The following is a 16,044-nucleotide window of genomic DNA, read 5'->3' as shown; positions in this document are numbered from 1 at the left end:
TCTAGGTTTTATAAGGTCTTCATTTTTAATAAGCCCTATTTTGTAGGATTGCTGACCCAGACCAGCCAGTGCTGTGGTTGGATCAAATGCCAGCACGAAGTCTCAGCAGAGGTTTTAACAATCACATAAATTTAATCAGGTATGAACATTCTGTTTATCTTTCCTGTTTTCGTAGCAGTTTTTTTTCTATTAGTTTTGGCGGCTGGGTCTTTGCTGCTACGTGCAGACTGTCTCGAGTTGTGCTGCGTGGGCTTCTCGTTGTAGTGAGAAGCGGCTTCTCGTTGCAGAGCACAGGCTCTAGGTGCGCGGACTTCAGTCGTCGCGGCGTGAGGGCTCAGTAGCTGTGGCTCTTGGACTTAGTTGCCCTGAGGCGTGTGGGATCTTCCCAGACCAGAGGTCAAACCCCGTCCCCGCATCGGCAGGCTGATTCTTAACAACTGGACCACCCGGGAAGTCCAAGGAGATTATCTTAAATGATCAGTTTACAGAGACTGCAAGCAAGCCATTTCTCCTTTCTTGGTGACTTTTGGACACAAATTAGCCCTGTACCTGCAGGGTCCTGCCTGCGTTCTTTTGAGCTGGCCTGGTTGCAAAAAGAAATGTTGTACCCTTTTCCAATCTCTTTGATGCAGAGCTCAGTTGAAGGGTAGAAGGCCAGATTTTTGCCTAGACGTCCATCTTTGAATGGTCCTAAATTATCATAGAAAGTACTTAGATAAATGACATTACATTACCATTATATTATATACTTATAATATTGTGGCTCAAAGAATTCTTGTAGTGAGGGAAAGGCTTCCCCCTCGAGCCACCCTGCAACACACAAAGGGTTTGGTTTAAAGACACTGCGAGCTAAGCTGCCTTCCTGGGAGGTTGAGCAGGTTAACTGGAGAGCTTTTGTTTTGTCCAGAGGCTTCTGAAAAGTCAGGGGTATGGGTGAAGTGCTCACCCTGTTATTCCACCCTCTTAACAAATGATGAGCAAATATTAAAGAGCAACAGCTCCAAGGGGACCCACTGGATTTAATTTTAGCTAAATTTTACAAATATGGTAGTTTTGTCACATTTAAAATGCTTCTAATTCCAGAAGCCTGAATCAAGAAAATATTCTACTATACAACTTCAACATTTGAGTTTAATGGAAATGTTATTAGGATATTTATTGTTTTAATTTCTAGAAAATACATTTCCTTTCCCCTGTGACTTGTATATTCATGTTTCTTACAGAATAATCTGTGACATTTACAGGTAGACTCAACTAGCTTTAACTGAAGGCCACTCTCCACGTGCTGAGCTGCATGGTGGTGAAGTACAGCTCCTGACTTCAGAAGACTCCTAGCTTAGTGAGGGAGGCAGACCAGTGAGCTGCCATGTAATGCTGCTCTTGTGTACAGGATGCCAGGCGTCCCAGTCCAGCCTCAGGTGATGCTGTTTGGATAGATGGAAAACAGAGGTGGATGAGGCATGAACAACTGCCCTCCCCCTCAACCCCGACACCAGTGAGTTAGGCATGGTCAGGGAAGTACAACTGTGATTAGTTTATAGTTAAGGGACTGTCAGAAATCAACCCTAGAAAGATAGGCAGTAGCCAAAACATAAATAGCTTTTTTTCCTCAACAAATAACTAACATACCCATGCTAAGTCATTTTCTATCTGGAAATGATAGCCATTTAGAGCTCAGAAGCAGAGATGTGACCTGAACAGATTTGTATATCTGGATGATCACTTCGGCCACAGATGGCAAAGGCAGCGACTTCCCTTGGAGGGATAGGGAGTGGTTAGAAAGTTGTGTAACGTTTGGGTGCACTGATGCAGAGGTCTGGAAAGCTCTGTGAAAGTGAGCCAAAGGGGACGAGTGGACACAAGAAGGCAGGGTCGGAGCACTGGTGGTGGGTTAGAAGTGGGGGTGAGTGTGCAGCTGCGGGGATGTGGTTGCCCCAGGAGGCCAGGAAGCCCCAGGGCAAAAAGCAGGTGAACACGTTTGGGAGCTGGAGTGAATTCCTTAACTCATGTTTGACACGCCAGTGGGGAGCCCAGGGAGCTGTTTCAGGGAGTAGTTGACTCTGTGTGCTCTTGGACACATGTGTCAGTGTGTTGGCTATACATGAGGTTCTGGGAGGGTTTGTTGCTGTTGTTTTTAAAATAATTTATTTATTTATTTTTGGGGCTGCACTGGGTCTTCATTGCTACAGGCTGGCTTTCTCTAGTTGCAGCAAGTGAGAGCTACTCTCGTTGCAATGCACGGAGTTTCATTGCAGTGACTTCTCTCGTTGTGGAGCACAGGCTCAGTAGTTGTGGCACACAGGCTTAGTCGGTCCGCAGCATGTGGAATCTTCCCAGACCGGGAATCAAACTTGTGTCCCCGTCATTGGCAGGTGGATTCTTATCCACTGTACCACCAGGGGAGTCTTGGGATAGTTTTGAAAATGGAGGTTGGGGTAGAAATGGGAGGAAAATACTATTTAGAGTGGTGGAGGGGATGAAGACAGCGAGTAAATTACACAGTCAGAAGGAGTATTAGCAGCTAACGCTGTCAGGAACACTGAGAACGGGAGGGGGTATGTTGCTGGGAAAGGGAAGGGATTCTTAACGGTAAAGTGGCAAATAAGTCTGGGCCTCATTTCAGCACTTGAGAACTTTTCTCCCTGCTTTGGCATCTCTGGACTGGGTTTGGTACCTTTCCTCCAGAGTGCTCTCCGTTGCTGACCATCAGTTTTGCTAAGACAGGCATTTGTATCTCCCGTTCTCTGACTGCAAACAAACCAATGCCCCAAACCTCTTGGCTGCATTATTCTCACAGCTCTCTTACTGTCCTTTTGAATTAATGTTGAAATTAGATACTATGGAACATATCTCACTGTGAAAACATTCTCAACATATATTTTTTTCTTAACAGGGGTCAGGTGATCAACATGAGATACCTGGAATATTTTGAGAAAATTCTTCATTTTATTAAAGATAGAATTCTAGTTTATCATGGGTAATCTTTCAATTTTCTTTTTCATGGTAATGGATAGATTTTATATATTTTTCATTAGTTATATTTATGAAACTTGAAAACCACACCTGTTGACAGACTGAACAGAATATATCACATTTTTACATAGTGTTTGGAATCATAAAGCCTTTCAAATCATTTATCAACCTTTTTAAAATAGCTTTACGAAATCCATGGACCTCAACTGAGTGTTTTTAATCTTACAGCCCTGTGGCTTTTCTAGCCTCTCTCCTGTCTTTGAATTCAGTGAAGGCAGGATATTTCTTTAAATTTCTTAATTAGGGATTAAATGATGGATTTCAGCCTTAATACTCATTCTCCCTCAACTGAGAGGCTGTGCCGTGTAGATAGGACAGTGGACAAAAGCCCGGCGAAAAAGAATTCTGAAGGTTAGTTGTCACCAAGCAAATATAAAATTGGTATAAAAGCCTAGTAGTATACTTCCATTTGAGCAACTTTAGGAATAAAAAACATATACTTCTAATTTCATAGTTGAAATAGGAGAATCAAAAGTTTTCTGACCAAGCCCAGACCCATGCATGTCCACATAGACACTGGCTGTCCATCCGTTCTGGTTTTCCCTATTTCATATCTGGACAGACTGCTGTTTCCCTCATTCTCATCTGTAGCCCAATACTTATTAGATTAAACTATTCCCTTATTTTGATACTTCGGTTGTGGTCCATCATTTTGAATATTGAGCCACTTGTAATTAAGGATTTATCTAAATTAAAGGTAATAGTGTAACTAATTACTGATTTCTGTGTTAATTTTAGTTGCTTTCTCTCTGTTTCCCCTTTAAAGAGCTAATAATCCTAAAGGACTGTTGGAAGTTAGAGAAGCTCTGGAAAAGGTCCACAAAGTGGAAGACCTCCTTCCAATTATGAAGGTAAATTTATCATCAAAATCACAGCAATTGTTTTTAGGGGAAAAAATTAGTACTCTTTGAAAGAAGAACTTATTATCATTAGATGCATATTTGTTAATGTTATTAGTATTTTAAGTTTTATAAAGTGTGCCACTTAAAAACACCGATAAAAACACATTCTGAATAATAACCAAAATTAAAGCAGACCCTAGAAGGTAAGAAAATGCAATAAAGAAAGCAAAGTCAGTTCAACTAAAGGTTTACAGAAAGAGAAGGGGGAACATTAAGATCAGGAGGGAATGTGTATAATGGGTGATATGTCGTGAGTGATTGATTCCCTCCCCGAGAGAACAAGCATCTCAGATCGGTGTTTTAAAGCCCAGCTGTGCTCTGTTCACTGGAAACACCTGTGACAAGATGATAGTCAAAGCGTTCAAGGCTGAAAGGTAGGCCAGGCAAATGCTCCTGGAGAAAAGCAGGTGTGGCAACGTCAGTATCAGAAGGATTTGAATTCAAGATAAAGGGCCCATCAGGGGGAAATAATTATATTGTTTTAAAAGTATAATCCATTAAGAAATTAGAACTTTATGAACCTTTTCTCCAAACTACCCAAAATGTGCCCACAACAGGTACATTTGATTTTTTTCAATTAATAGTTTGACCTATAACATAAAACTTGAATAAATATTCTCCTTGTAGCTATAGTAGATAAGACTGATGTACATCAAGTAAATGATAAGACATTTCTGTGTATGACAAAGCTCACACATTTCTAAAGCATAACCAGGAGGCATCTTGTCATGGGCAAAGCCACGAGCTGGCCCCACGCCCCAGGCCCGTCTGCTCACTGGGCTGGGCCGTCGCTCCTGGCTCGCCTCCAGGCTCTGTGTGCTTATGAGCCTTGTTTCTGGCCAACCTGGTTATTTTGAGGGTCTCGTGAACTGAGGTGTGGTTCTCAGTCTTCTCAAACCCGTCTTAACTCAGCAAACATGTTCAGATGGCCCATTTACTACACTAAAATCAAATCCATAAGAATGCACATACTCAAAAAACCCCTTAGAAGGTCACCATAGTGCTCTAAAGGAGCTCTAAAAGCTAAGTCATTTATAGGCAAGAAACAGTAGGTCAGCATTCAGGCATATCTTCATGAGAAGCCACAAAGAAGTAGCCGGTTGCTTGCACACGTGTGTAAAGTCTTGGTGAATGTGACAGCTCCAGAGGCAGCCCTGCAGCGATCTGTCATTTGGTGACTCAAGTATCATGAGCTATGACTTTGGTGATATGGTTTTCCATAATGGTAAACCACACTTAATAGTTCTGTACAATGTACAGATATACTCTTTCCTCAGTTTATATGCTGTTTGCATTTCTAGAAAAGTCAGTGGGTATTTCAACTGTAATAGATATTTAGCGTGTGAGGGTAAAATGGAGTCTGATTCCAGGCCTAGGTAATTATTACATTACAAACAGCTTCTTCATCCATGTGCAGATCCAGCGGGAGTCATGCCCGTGTGACTGTCCCTCGCACCTCATCCTTGTAGCCACACGCTCCCCTGAATTCCCCAAATGTCCTCCAGGGGGCAGAATGGCCCCACCAAGGACTGCTGGATGCACCAGACAGAAGGAAACTGGAGCCTGACTCAGATTTTAGTCTTCAGCTTTCCAGTGGGTGTTTTCGGCATTTAAATTTACTGTATTAGGCAGAATAGGGAAGCAGCTGAGGGATATTGTAACACATATATATGAAAGTGAAAAGTGAGAGTGTTAGTCACTCAGTCATGTCCCACTCTTTGTGACCCATGGACTGTAGCCTACCAGGCTCCTCTGTCCATGGAATTCTCCAGGCAAGAATACTGGGGTGGGTTGCCATACCCTTCACCAGGGGATCTTCCCAACCCAGGGATTGAACCCGGGTCTGCTGCATTGCAGGCAAATTCCTTACTGTCTGAGCCACCAGGGAAGCCCATAGTATGTGTGTATGTCTGTGTGTGTATTAAGAAAAGCATAATGCACAAAAGGCTGCAGTTGCGTGGAGAGCTGCTAAGGGGCCCAGCATCACCCTGCCACCCACCCAGTGTCTGACTTCGAATGCAAAGTCATTGCCTGTTTGGCTATATCTGGGAATGGCCATCTCACTATGGCCTTGCACACCGTGCCTCCACGCAGGCTGGGTATGTACTGGTGTTTCTAAAGGCACACATAGAAGTAAATAAAAATATGCCTTTGCGTTTAAAGTGCTTGTTGAATGTGATGCCCTGACAGGTTCTTCTACACGATGTCCTTCTGCCAGGTTCAGAGGTACCTCAGTTCCCCTCTGGGCAGCTGGCTAGTGAATTAAGGGACTGGGTGTCATGAGGGCCTGGGCCCCTGTTTCCATGTGCAGCTCAGGCAGGACCTCACCTTGCCGCATGTCACCAACTGGGTTTCCTCACCTGTGAGATCGAGGTCGTGGCCTATCTTATAGGCATGCAGAGAGCATTAAAGAGAATTGACGCATACCCTTAAGTGTTAGCACATTCTGCCCCTAAAAGTCCTTGTCCTCATACAAAGACATCTCTTGTCTCAGCCCCTGCTGCCAGCCTTCCTGCCCACATCCACACATGTTCACCCTTTCCTGGACCTTAGTGAATGCCCACTGGTTGCTGTTTTTAGACAACCTTTTCCTCCAGTGTGTTTTGTGAAGCACAACCTCTTTCTATTTTACCGTCGATTCTCTTATTCAAGTCTGCCAATCCTAAACAATATTGGCTACACTCAATAACCGAATTTGGGGAGAATGTTTCTGGAGCAATGACAACACCTATTTATTGGCTTTTCAGTTCGTCAGAAGTGTTTTAAACAGAAAGCTGTGTTCATACTCATCACCCTTAAGAGCCATTCTTACCTCTAACTCCTTTAGAATACTCTGCTTTGTTACTCTATGGTCTGCACAGTTGGGGTATGTGCGTGTGTGTGTATAAAATTCTCAGTTGACAAAATTCTGAGTACTTTTCAGACAGATAAGAGTCTACTTTGAAGAAGCACTAGCAAAAATGCATAGTGCTATTTTGAGTTGTAGGATTGAATACAGCTATCCTGCTAAGTGTCAAAGTTCCTGCCAATTAAGATTAACAAGAGAAAAGACCCAAGTGGAGCTCTTCGGAGTGAGAGTTGCCACTGAAGAAAGGCTGTGTGCGTTTTGCGCTGAGGTTCTCTTCTGGCCTCTGGCAGGGGCCATGGGGAGTGTGACTTGGGCTGAGAGAGTGGATGGGGGCCTAGGGACAGACACAGGCGTCCTGGACACTAACCGCCAGGGCAGAGGACACCATGTCTTGCGTTCTCTGAGCCTTCTAGAAACATCAAAGTCAAGAGTTGGCGCCGCAGATTTGGAATTTACAATGAATCTCACTAGTAATGTGAATTTTCTTTTTCCTTGAAAGCAGTTTAATACTAAAACAAAGGATGGGTTCACTGTGAACACCAAAGTTCCCAGCCTCAAAGACCAAGGGAAGGAATATGATGGCTTCACGATTACGATTACGGGAGACAAGTACGTGTGCTTCCTAAGTGTGGGTGTACAGAGGGGGGCAGGTGTCAGAAAGTGTGCAGACACCTGGTATTGCCAGAGCAGGGTGGACATTCCGGGCTTTTGCTGTCTCCTGAAATGGAGATTATCAAGGTCCAGTGTATCACTAGAACCAGCTTTTTTGAAGCTTGTTGTGAGGAAGACTTTTACCAATTAAGTGAAAAAAAGATGAGAGATTGACAGATTGAAGGCTGTTATTGGAATTTTAAATATAGTTTTAATTCATTGTGGGAGTACAAGTACGTCTCATTGAAAATTTAGAATATAGATAAGCAAAGATAAAAAATTTTAAATCATTGTTTCCTTAAAAACTGAGATTATACTGTACATATTGTTTTATAACCTGTTTCTTTTCTACTCTTGCTCTGAACATTTTCCCATACCTTATTCTTAAAAGCATTTCTAAAAATTGCCTAGTATTCTATTTTTGGAATATTATAGAGTTACTCCTACTAGTTTTTACTTGTCATTGATCATTTAGGATGTTTTCCACTTTTTCAGCTTATATAATAGCACCAAATGAAAATTTGTGGTCATAATCATTTTATGTCCATCTGAAATCCAAACTTCACCTCGGAGCCTCCACATCCTTGAGCTTTGGTGGCATGATCTTGACCCTCCCCAGTTACTGTCCTCCCCACAACACGCATTCCTCAGTTGCTGCCCTGAGCTCCACCACATCGGCATCAAGGGTGTCTGGCAGCTCAGCATTGGGCCCCACATCCTCTTAGCCCCTCTGCCTCCTGGTCTCTTGCTTCCATGTCAGAACTCACACCTTCCGGAAGAAACACCATTTAGCAAAGATTCTGTGACTTTTCCTTTGAGGTCTCCATCTCTACCCCAAGCCACTTATCAAAGTACCTTCCCAATAAAGATGGTTCTCCTCGCATAAAAGGAATTCCAGGGTTTTCTATTGATGTAAAATTATTGTCTCCTTCCTCTTCACCCACCCATGATTCAGTTCCCAGCAGAAATGAACTACTAAGTAAGAGTACATAAATCCTTCCCCCAAACACAGCATCTTCCTCAGCTGTCTCTTTTCATCCCATTTGTTGTCAGCCTTGCTTGGGGCCTCTGACCCCCACGAGGACTCATGACTCGTATCTCCATCTCCGGTCTCCTGGGGCCTGACCAATGCTTCAGTGGGCTCCACCCCACTGGGTGTTCCCCTGGATCCAAAAATCCCTCCCTAGTCCGTACCCTGCCACTTCCTGCTGACTCCAAAATCATCTCCCCTGCCAGACAGGCAAGGCCTTTTGTAATAATGGCCTCAAACAGTGCTTCCTGCTTTACCTGAAGCACTTTGCTGCCAGAACCAGGCCTGCCACTTCAGCTGGATGACTTGTTCCCCGAGGTCACCTCCTACCTCTTGGGTCTGTTTCACTCACAGCCTCATCTTGAAGACCCAACCAAGTTCTGGCCCCTTCTCCCACAAAGCATTTTCTGTTTTCTTCCACATCTTCCAAATTAGATCAACTTTCTCCTCTGAACCTCTGATCAACTGTTACCGCCCTACGCATGGACTCATAATAATCTGTGACCTTGTTTCCCCCTCCTTTCCTTGATAAAGACAGCTGCTTTGCCTTGTTGTTCTTCATAGGATCTAAGGACTATTTTCAGCATTTTGGTACTGGTGTTATACAGTAAATACCTGTTGCATGGAACTTTTATCCTGCCCCGGGCCTCACATGGAGCTGCACATGCAGCAGAGTTTTAAAAAATGAAACTGTGGAGGCCCAGAACTTGTTTTCTGTGCACAGCCCCAGCTCCTGCTCTTCTGATGTAAAAGAGTGATTGTCTGATAAAACTGAAACACATTGAAATATGTTGTACTCTGTGAAGTTATTTCCTCCTCTGTTGGCTTAAGCTCATAAAAGACGTACATATGAATCTAGAGCCTATTATACAGATTGAAGTTAAGTCCAAAGGAGAAAAACAGCTACTGTGTTTTAACACATATATATATGGAATCTAAAAAGATAGCACTGATAAACCTATTCTCAGGGCAGGAATAGAGACACAGACACAGAGAAAGGACTTGTAGACACAGCAGGGGGAGGAAGGGGTGGGACGAACTGAGAGAGCAGCACTGACATATGTACATTACCGTGTGTAAAGCAGACAGCTAGGGAGAAGCTGCCGCACAGCACAGGGAGCTCAGCTCAGTGCTCTCTGGTGACCTAGAGGAGTGGGATGGGGGTGGGAGGGAGGGAGGTTCAGGATGTATGTATACTTACGGCTGACTCATGTTGTTGTATGGCAGAAGCCAGCACAACATGGTAAAGCTATTATCCTCCAATTAAAAATTAAAATTAAAAAACAAGTTTTTTTTAAAAAAGTACGTACGGTTAAACTGAGCAAAATCTATTTGTGACAAAACCGCCTGCTACGAGACACGCCTCGGCAGTCTGTTCAGAAACGCGTGGACACTCCTCGCATGTCCTGCCACATCAGCGAGTGCCGCCTGCTGCTGCCCCACACCCCTGTCACCGTGTTTAGCTCTGTGAATTGTATAATACATGCCTCTGACATACATTCTTGTATTTCTAGGGTTGGCAATATACTATTTTCTGTGGAGACTCAAACCACAGAAGAGAGAACACAATTATATCATGCCGAAATAGATGCACTTTATAAAGATCTAACAGCAAAAGGAAAAGCACTGATTCTCTCATCAGAATTCGGGGTAGGTTCTGTTTGTCTTCATTTTATCCATGCTGCTATGATTCTTCTGTCCTCTTTCACTGAGATCGTACATTTATGCTTGAAATCAGCCTTAAATAACCAGGAAATACTTCTTTTAATATTCTTATAGAGACAGTTCCGTATTTAATAACTACAGAAACTGAGAGAGGGGAATGTATGTAGTTACTGTGTTACGCTATGCTGTGCTAAGTCCCTTCAGTCGTGTCTGACTCTCTGCAACCCCATAGACGGCAGCCCACCAGGCTCCCCCGTCCCTGGGATTCTCCAGGCAAGAACACTGGAGTGGGTTGCCATTTCCTTCTCCAATGCATGAAAGTGAAAAGTGAAAGGGAAGTCGCTCAGTCGTGTCTGACTCCCAGCGACCCCATGGACTAGAGCCTACTAGGCTCCTCCATCCATGGGAGTTTCCAGGCAAGAGTACTGGAGTGGGGTGCCATTGCCTTCTCTGAGTTACTGTGTTATATTATCATAAATTGGAGCTTTGTCAGTATTTAAGTGTATAGGTTGTCCATGATGGACGTGACTGTTTCCTGGACTGCAGGCTCCTCCACCATTGCTTTCTGATTCAACGGGGAGCTACATCCTGCTCCCCAGGAGCTACAATGTCACCTGCATGATTGTAGCTGTTACTGTGTGGAGAGTATAGGGGGTGCTCCATCCACGTTCTGGAATAGATACCCATGGCTTTTGGAAAGTTCCTTTATTTCTCTGGATTTTATTCAGTTTATACATATAATTGGAGGAGGGCATGGCAACCCACTCCAGTTTTCTCGCCTGGAGAATCCCATGGACAGAGGAGCCTGGCGGGCTACAGTTCATGGGGTCACAAAGAGTCAGACCCAACTGAAGAGATTTAGCATGCACACACATATATAATTAAGTGTATCGATCACCTAAATCTCAGTGGCGGGGGGAGGGGTGACGCTAATCAGAATCTTGGAGTAGAGAGGCCTGTAGTCTGAGAAAGTATATTCAATATTAATAAGCACTTTGTTTTATTTTAATCCTAATGTTTTTTTTTTGACTTTGCAAAATCCTAATTTTGACTTTGCAAATAATGTTATAGACCAAAACAGATATCTACGTTTATCAGAAAAAGTTTGCTGTTTTGAAGGCAGCTGGGAGCATACTGCTTAAAACTAAATTGTACATATACCCTTTCATTAGAAAAAAATGATGTGAAAGAGTATAATATATTCAGGGATATGAAAAGTAGGTCCTTGTAGGAGAAGAATGAAATAATCCTCTTCCTAGTAAAAGATTCTGCTGTGTCTTGTTACCTCATAAAAATGAGTTTATAATCTATTATTTAAGTTCATGAGCACATATCTTTTTTTTCCTAGGAGGCTGATGCTGTTTGCAACTTAATCTTATCCTTAGTTTATTATTTTTATAATTTAATGCCGCTCTCTCGTGGATCCAGGTGGGTGATATCCTATAATCTGACAGTTTTGTGGTGAAGAACACACGCCTTTTGCTTGCATTTGCTGTGTGGGTATGAGTACAGGTATCCTAGCAATGGCGAGAAGCCCACTTTGATTTTCCAAAGTCCACCTGAAAGTGATGTCCTTGATCTACTGCATCATCAAGGATTCTGGAAGGTAGTTCTAGTAGAAGGCTCTTGGTGTTTACAGGCTGGAGCTCATTCATTCACAAAAATGTATCCAAATCTCACTCTGTGCACACATGCTCTCACTGTGCTTTAATTCCTGGTGTTTGCCCAGACTGTTACCCTGCTGCCCTCAAATTTTGGCCATTAATTGACCTTTAGCCCTAAAGTTTAATACTTTTGCATCAGCAACCATCCCAAAGTATTATTACTGTTATAAATGAATTCTACTTAGCGAATTCATCAGGAGTCTTTCAAGTGTCGTTCAAACAAGGGTGTGTCTGTAGAGCTTTGTTTTTATTCCCTTTTGTATGGTACCATGTACAGCGAATCAGGTGAATGGTGTATGCTGTTGTTAGCACATGTTTGAATTTCAGATGTTTTGGTTAAAATCATATACTTAAGTGTCTTGATCTCTGATTAATACTTTAGAAAGTAAAACTCTCCTAGTACTATTAAAAAAGCACTGGGAGTTGGGCATAATGGGCGCAGGGCGTCCACTGGTGGTGATGGATGGAAACTGGGCTGGTGGTGATCACTCTGTGGTGTAGACATGTGTGCACCTGGAACTTACGAGGTAAAAATGGCCTTGAAGTAAAATAGGAACAGAAATGTTGTACCTTAGGCACAACTGTTATAGGAATGCTAACTAGATCTATAACATGCAGGGGGCCTCCATGTGCCTGTTCATCCACCGCTTGCAGGCACTGTGCACGCGTGTGTTCACGCAGCAGCTCTGTGGGCTTCTGTGTCACTTGAGAAGGAGGTCCAACTCCAGTCACCCCCGGCTCCCCCTCAGCCCCTGCACCTGTCCGGTCCCTGACTGAGTCTTGTTGACTCTGCCTCCTAAACCTCTCCTCTCCTCATGCTCCTTGCACGTGCCATAGCTCAGATCGGCTCATCTCTTGCACTGACCTTTCTTTTTTAAAAAAATGTTCATTTAATTCTCTATTTTTGGCTGCACTGGGTCTTTATTGCTGTGTGGGGGCTTTCTCTAGTTGCAGTGAGCTGGAGCTACTCTGTGTTGAGAGGGCATGGGCTTCTCATTGCAGTGGCTTCTCCTGTTATGCAGCACTGGCTCTAGGCACTCAGGCTTCAGTAGCTGCAGCTCTCCAGCTTAGCTGCCTCGAGGCATGTGGGATCCTTTCAAACCAGGAATCAGACCCGTGTCCCCTGTAATTCACAGGCAGATTCTTAACCACTGGACCACCAGGGAAGTCCCCCTGCTTATCTCTTGCACTGACCTTTCTAACTGGTCTCTCCATTTCCAGGCTTTTCTTTTTCCCTCTTTGTGCGCCAGTTCTTTATATCTGTTGGCTCAGGTGCCAACTCAGTGGCGTGATGCACAGTGCCAGCTCCTCCCTGCCCTGGTTTACCATGGCCTCATCACCTTTCCTGTCATCTACCCTCTCTCCATCCTCACTCTGGTCTCTCCACCACACCCCCTGCTTGTCCAAACACCTTCCTGTCCCACCCAGCCAGCCATTTCCCTGCCTTCTCCTCTCCATTGCCCTGCCCATGGCCTTCAAAGATAAAGCACATGTGTCCATGGCCTCTGTGAGGGCTTCCCTATTAGGTGACTGCAGGGCTGACTCCCTTTCTCTGGTGTCCATTTGCAGAGGCAAGAGCTCTGTCTTAGCTGTCTTCGTCCTGGGGTGCCTCTCACAAAGCACACAGATGGCATCATAATACAAATGTCAGAGCCCAGAGTGAGTCTGGACATGGCAGGAAGGAAGTGCACATAACCCAGCCTTCAGACCAGTCTGTTAGTACTTTCTGAGATGCGTTCTTTTTCTTCTTTGGGGCCAAAGTTTTTATTGTTAAACTCTAATAATATGTTTGCATTTACAAAGTATAATATATATATTATATATATATATATATATATATATATATATGCATTTTAAAGCCAAGCCTCATGCAGTTAAAAATGTAAGCAAGCAAGGTCTTCCCTGGCAGTCCAGCTGTTAAGACCCCACGCTTCCAATGCAGGGGGCTTAGACTCAGTCCCTGCTTGGGGAACTAAGATCCCACATGCCATGTGATGTGGCCGATAATGAATTTTTTAAAATAATAGAAAGCAGGCACATTTTCTAATTCAGTGTTTTCCTATAAGAATAGGAAAACCAATTGAAAAGAAAACTCCTAATTAAAAGAAACTTTGTCTCAGAAAAATATTATTGTTACACATTTACCCCTAAATTAGTAAACCAGTAAATATTTTTCTTAGTAAATTAGCAAATATTTTTAGAACAAATGAAAATATTCTTTTAATGTCCAAAGAAGTGTTAAAAGAAATACAATGTCATCTTTTAGGATGGGAAGTCCATAGTGTGGTAACTGTCTGTGGCCTGGACTGACTGGTAATTGTTCTCTATCTGAATAGTGTGATCGCTTACTCAGTGATTGTGGGAGCGCTGATGGCAAGTGGGAAAGAAGTAGCAGGAAAAATTCCCAAAGGAAAGGTATGTTGGAGCTGGAGCCAGAAGGGAAAAGGTTTCAATTCCAGTCTGTGGAGTTTTATGTTAAGACACATAAATGAACCGAATCCCAAAGGGAGCCTCCCCTCCATTAAATCTCTTTCTCTTTCAGTTGGTTGACTTTGAAGCTATGACTGCCCCTGGTTCAGAGGCCTTTAGCAAAATAGCTAAAAGCTGGATGAACTTGAAAAGGTAACTTCTTGATAGGGGTCGACAAAAGGATGTGAAACTGGAATTGTACTAATTTTTTATGGGTTATGATTATATAATGAATTTAATCTGCTTTTCAAAGTTACTATGTTTTTGTTGTCATTTATGACCCCTTAACAGGTGAGTGTATGGATAAAAATGAATAATGAATAAAATAAGGAAGCCAGTTTGTGAAGGAAGGGTTACAGGTGTCTTATTTATATAGTCAGATATTCCTGTCTCCTGGCTCATTGATCCTTTGTCCCAGACTCGCAGAGTCAGTATTCAGGAGGGATTTTGAAAACTGAGCTGGACCTGACTCAGACTTCTCTGGGTGGTGGCACCTGCCTTTCAGCTGCACTTTTCCTTTCCTCTTTGTTTGGGGAAGGTGATGCTTTACTGTAATTTAGGTACAAAATACATAGGAGTCAGTGAAAGCTGCGAGAAATTACTCCTGACGGTTACTGTGGGAGGGCCCTGTACTATGATCTTCCCTGGCTCTTGTTTTCAAAAGCACCATAGGAGCACATAAATAAATATGTATATATGGGCTGACATTAAACTCACAGGTGGTTTCATAGTTAATTTTGTTGTTGTTGTTGTTCAATCCTAAGTCATGTCCAGCTCTTTGCAACTTCATGGGCTACAACACGCTAAGTTCCTCTGTCCTCCACTGTCTCCCAGAGTTTGCTCAAATTCACGTCCATCGAGTCTATGATGCCGTCCAACCATCTCATCCTCTGCTGCTGCCTTCTCCTTTCGCTCTTAATCTTTAAGCACATCTCACTATTTAACCTTATTGACTCTTGCTCCTTCTCCATGGTTTTTTTTTAATATCATAGAAACTTCCAGTTTTGCCTTTCCATATCTGTTCAACATAGCAACCACTCTAAAAATTGCTGGATAATCCGTGCTCTGTTTAAAACGGAAGTTTGTCTCTGTAAGATACTTTGGTCCCATTTGTAAGTATTCCATTAGCTTTGTAATGAAAACTCCTAACAGTTACACCTCCTTCTGGTATATTTTTGTCTCAGGTTTACTAGTTTACATGTATTTTAGTAACATGATCATAAGGTCAAAGGCCTTGCCTCTGTTTCCTGCATAATTTTACAGTGTTGATCTTTTAACAACTCTTTAAGAGTTCTAAAAATAGAAACGCCACCTTATGTTGTGCAGCTACAGGTTTACAATGTAATTGAGACCCATTCCACACTCCTTCAGAGAAGGCAATGGCACCCACTCCAGTACTCTTGCCTGGAAAATCCATGGACAGAGTAGCCTGGTAGGCTGCAGTCCATGGGGTCGCTCAGAGTCGGAAACGACTGAGCGACTTCACTTTCACTTTTCACTTTCATGCGTTGGAGAAGGAAATGGCAACCCACTCCAGTGTTCTTGCCTGGAGAATCCAGGGACGGGGAAGCCTGGTGGGCTGCCATCTCTGGGGTCGCACAGAGTCACACACGACTGAAGCCACTTAGCAGCAGCCACACTCCTTACCAGGATTAAGTAACTCTGGGAGTTAGGAATACCGTCCTTCTTGCTGCAAATACAGGGAAGTGGGTCTGAGAGGAACCACTAAAGCTGATAAGGATCAAGGCTGGACCCAAATCATGTGTCTTCAGGTTCCACGTC

The 16,044-nt window shown here is 43.3% G+C and overlaps 1 protein-coding gene across 9 annotated transcripts in view; it reads left to right on the top strand.

Annotated features, from left to right (window-relative positions):
• TTC13 (tetratricopeptide repeat domain 13) overlaps window positions 1-16,044 on the top strand; it is a 102,864-nt gene that overhangs the window by 67,644 nt on the left and 19,176 nt on the right. For 5 of the 9 annotated variants that reach the window (XM_061404802.1, XM_061404803.1, XM_061404799.1 and 2 more), the window contains 8 exons: window positions 47-139; window positions 2,894-2,977; window positions 3,800-3,884; window positions 7,283-7,392; window positions 9,979-10,114; window positions 11,478-11,557; window positions 14,130-14,208; window positions 14,336-14,415. In XM_061404802.1, the coding sequence (XP_061260786.1) occupies window positions 47-139; window positions 2,894-2,977; window positions 3,800-3,884; window positions 7,283-7,392; window positions 9,979-10,114; window positions 11,478-11,557; window positions 14,130-14,208; window positions 14,336-14,415 (747 nt within the window). The remainder of the gene's footprint in view (window positions 1-46; window positions 140-2,893; window positions 2,978-3,799; window positions 3,885-7,282; window positions 7,393-9,978; window positions 10,115-11,477; window positions 11,558-14,129; window positions 14,209-14,335; window positions 14,416-16,044) is intronic. The other 4 variants (XM_061404801.1, XM_061404807.1, XM_061404805.1 and 1 more) reach the window with 2 other exon arrangements.

The sequence above is a fragment of the Bos javanicus genome, chromosome 28, assembly GCF_032452875.1.
Source record: "Bos javanicus breed banteng chromosome 28, ARS-OSU_banteng_1.0, whole genome shotgun sequence".
Lineage (NCBI taxonomy): Eukaryota > Metazoa > Chordata > Mammalia > Artiodactyla > Bovidae > Bos > Bos javanicus.
The sequence above is the reverse complement of the archived record's forward strand: the minus strand, read 5'-3'. Positions and strand labels throughout refer to the sequence as shown.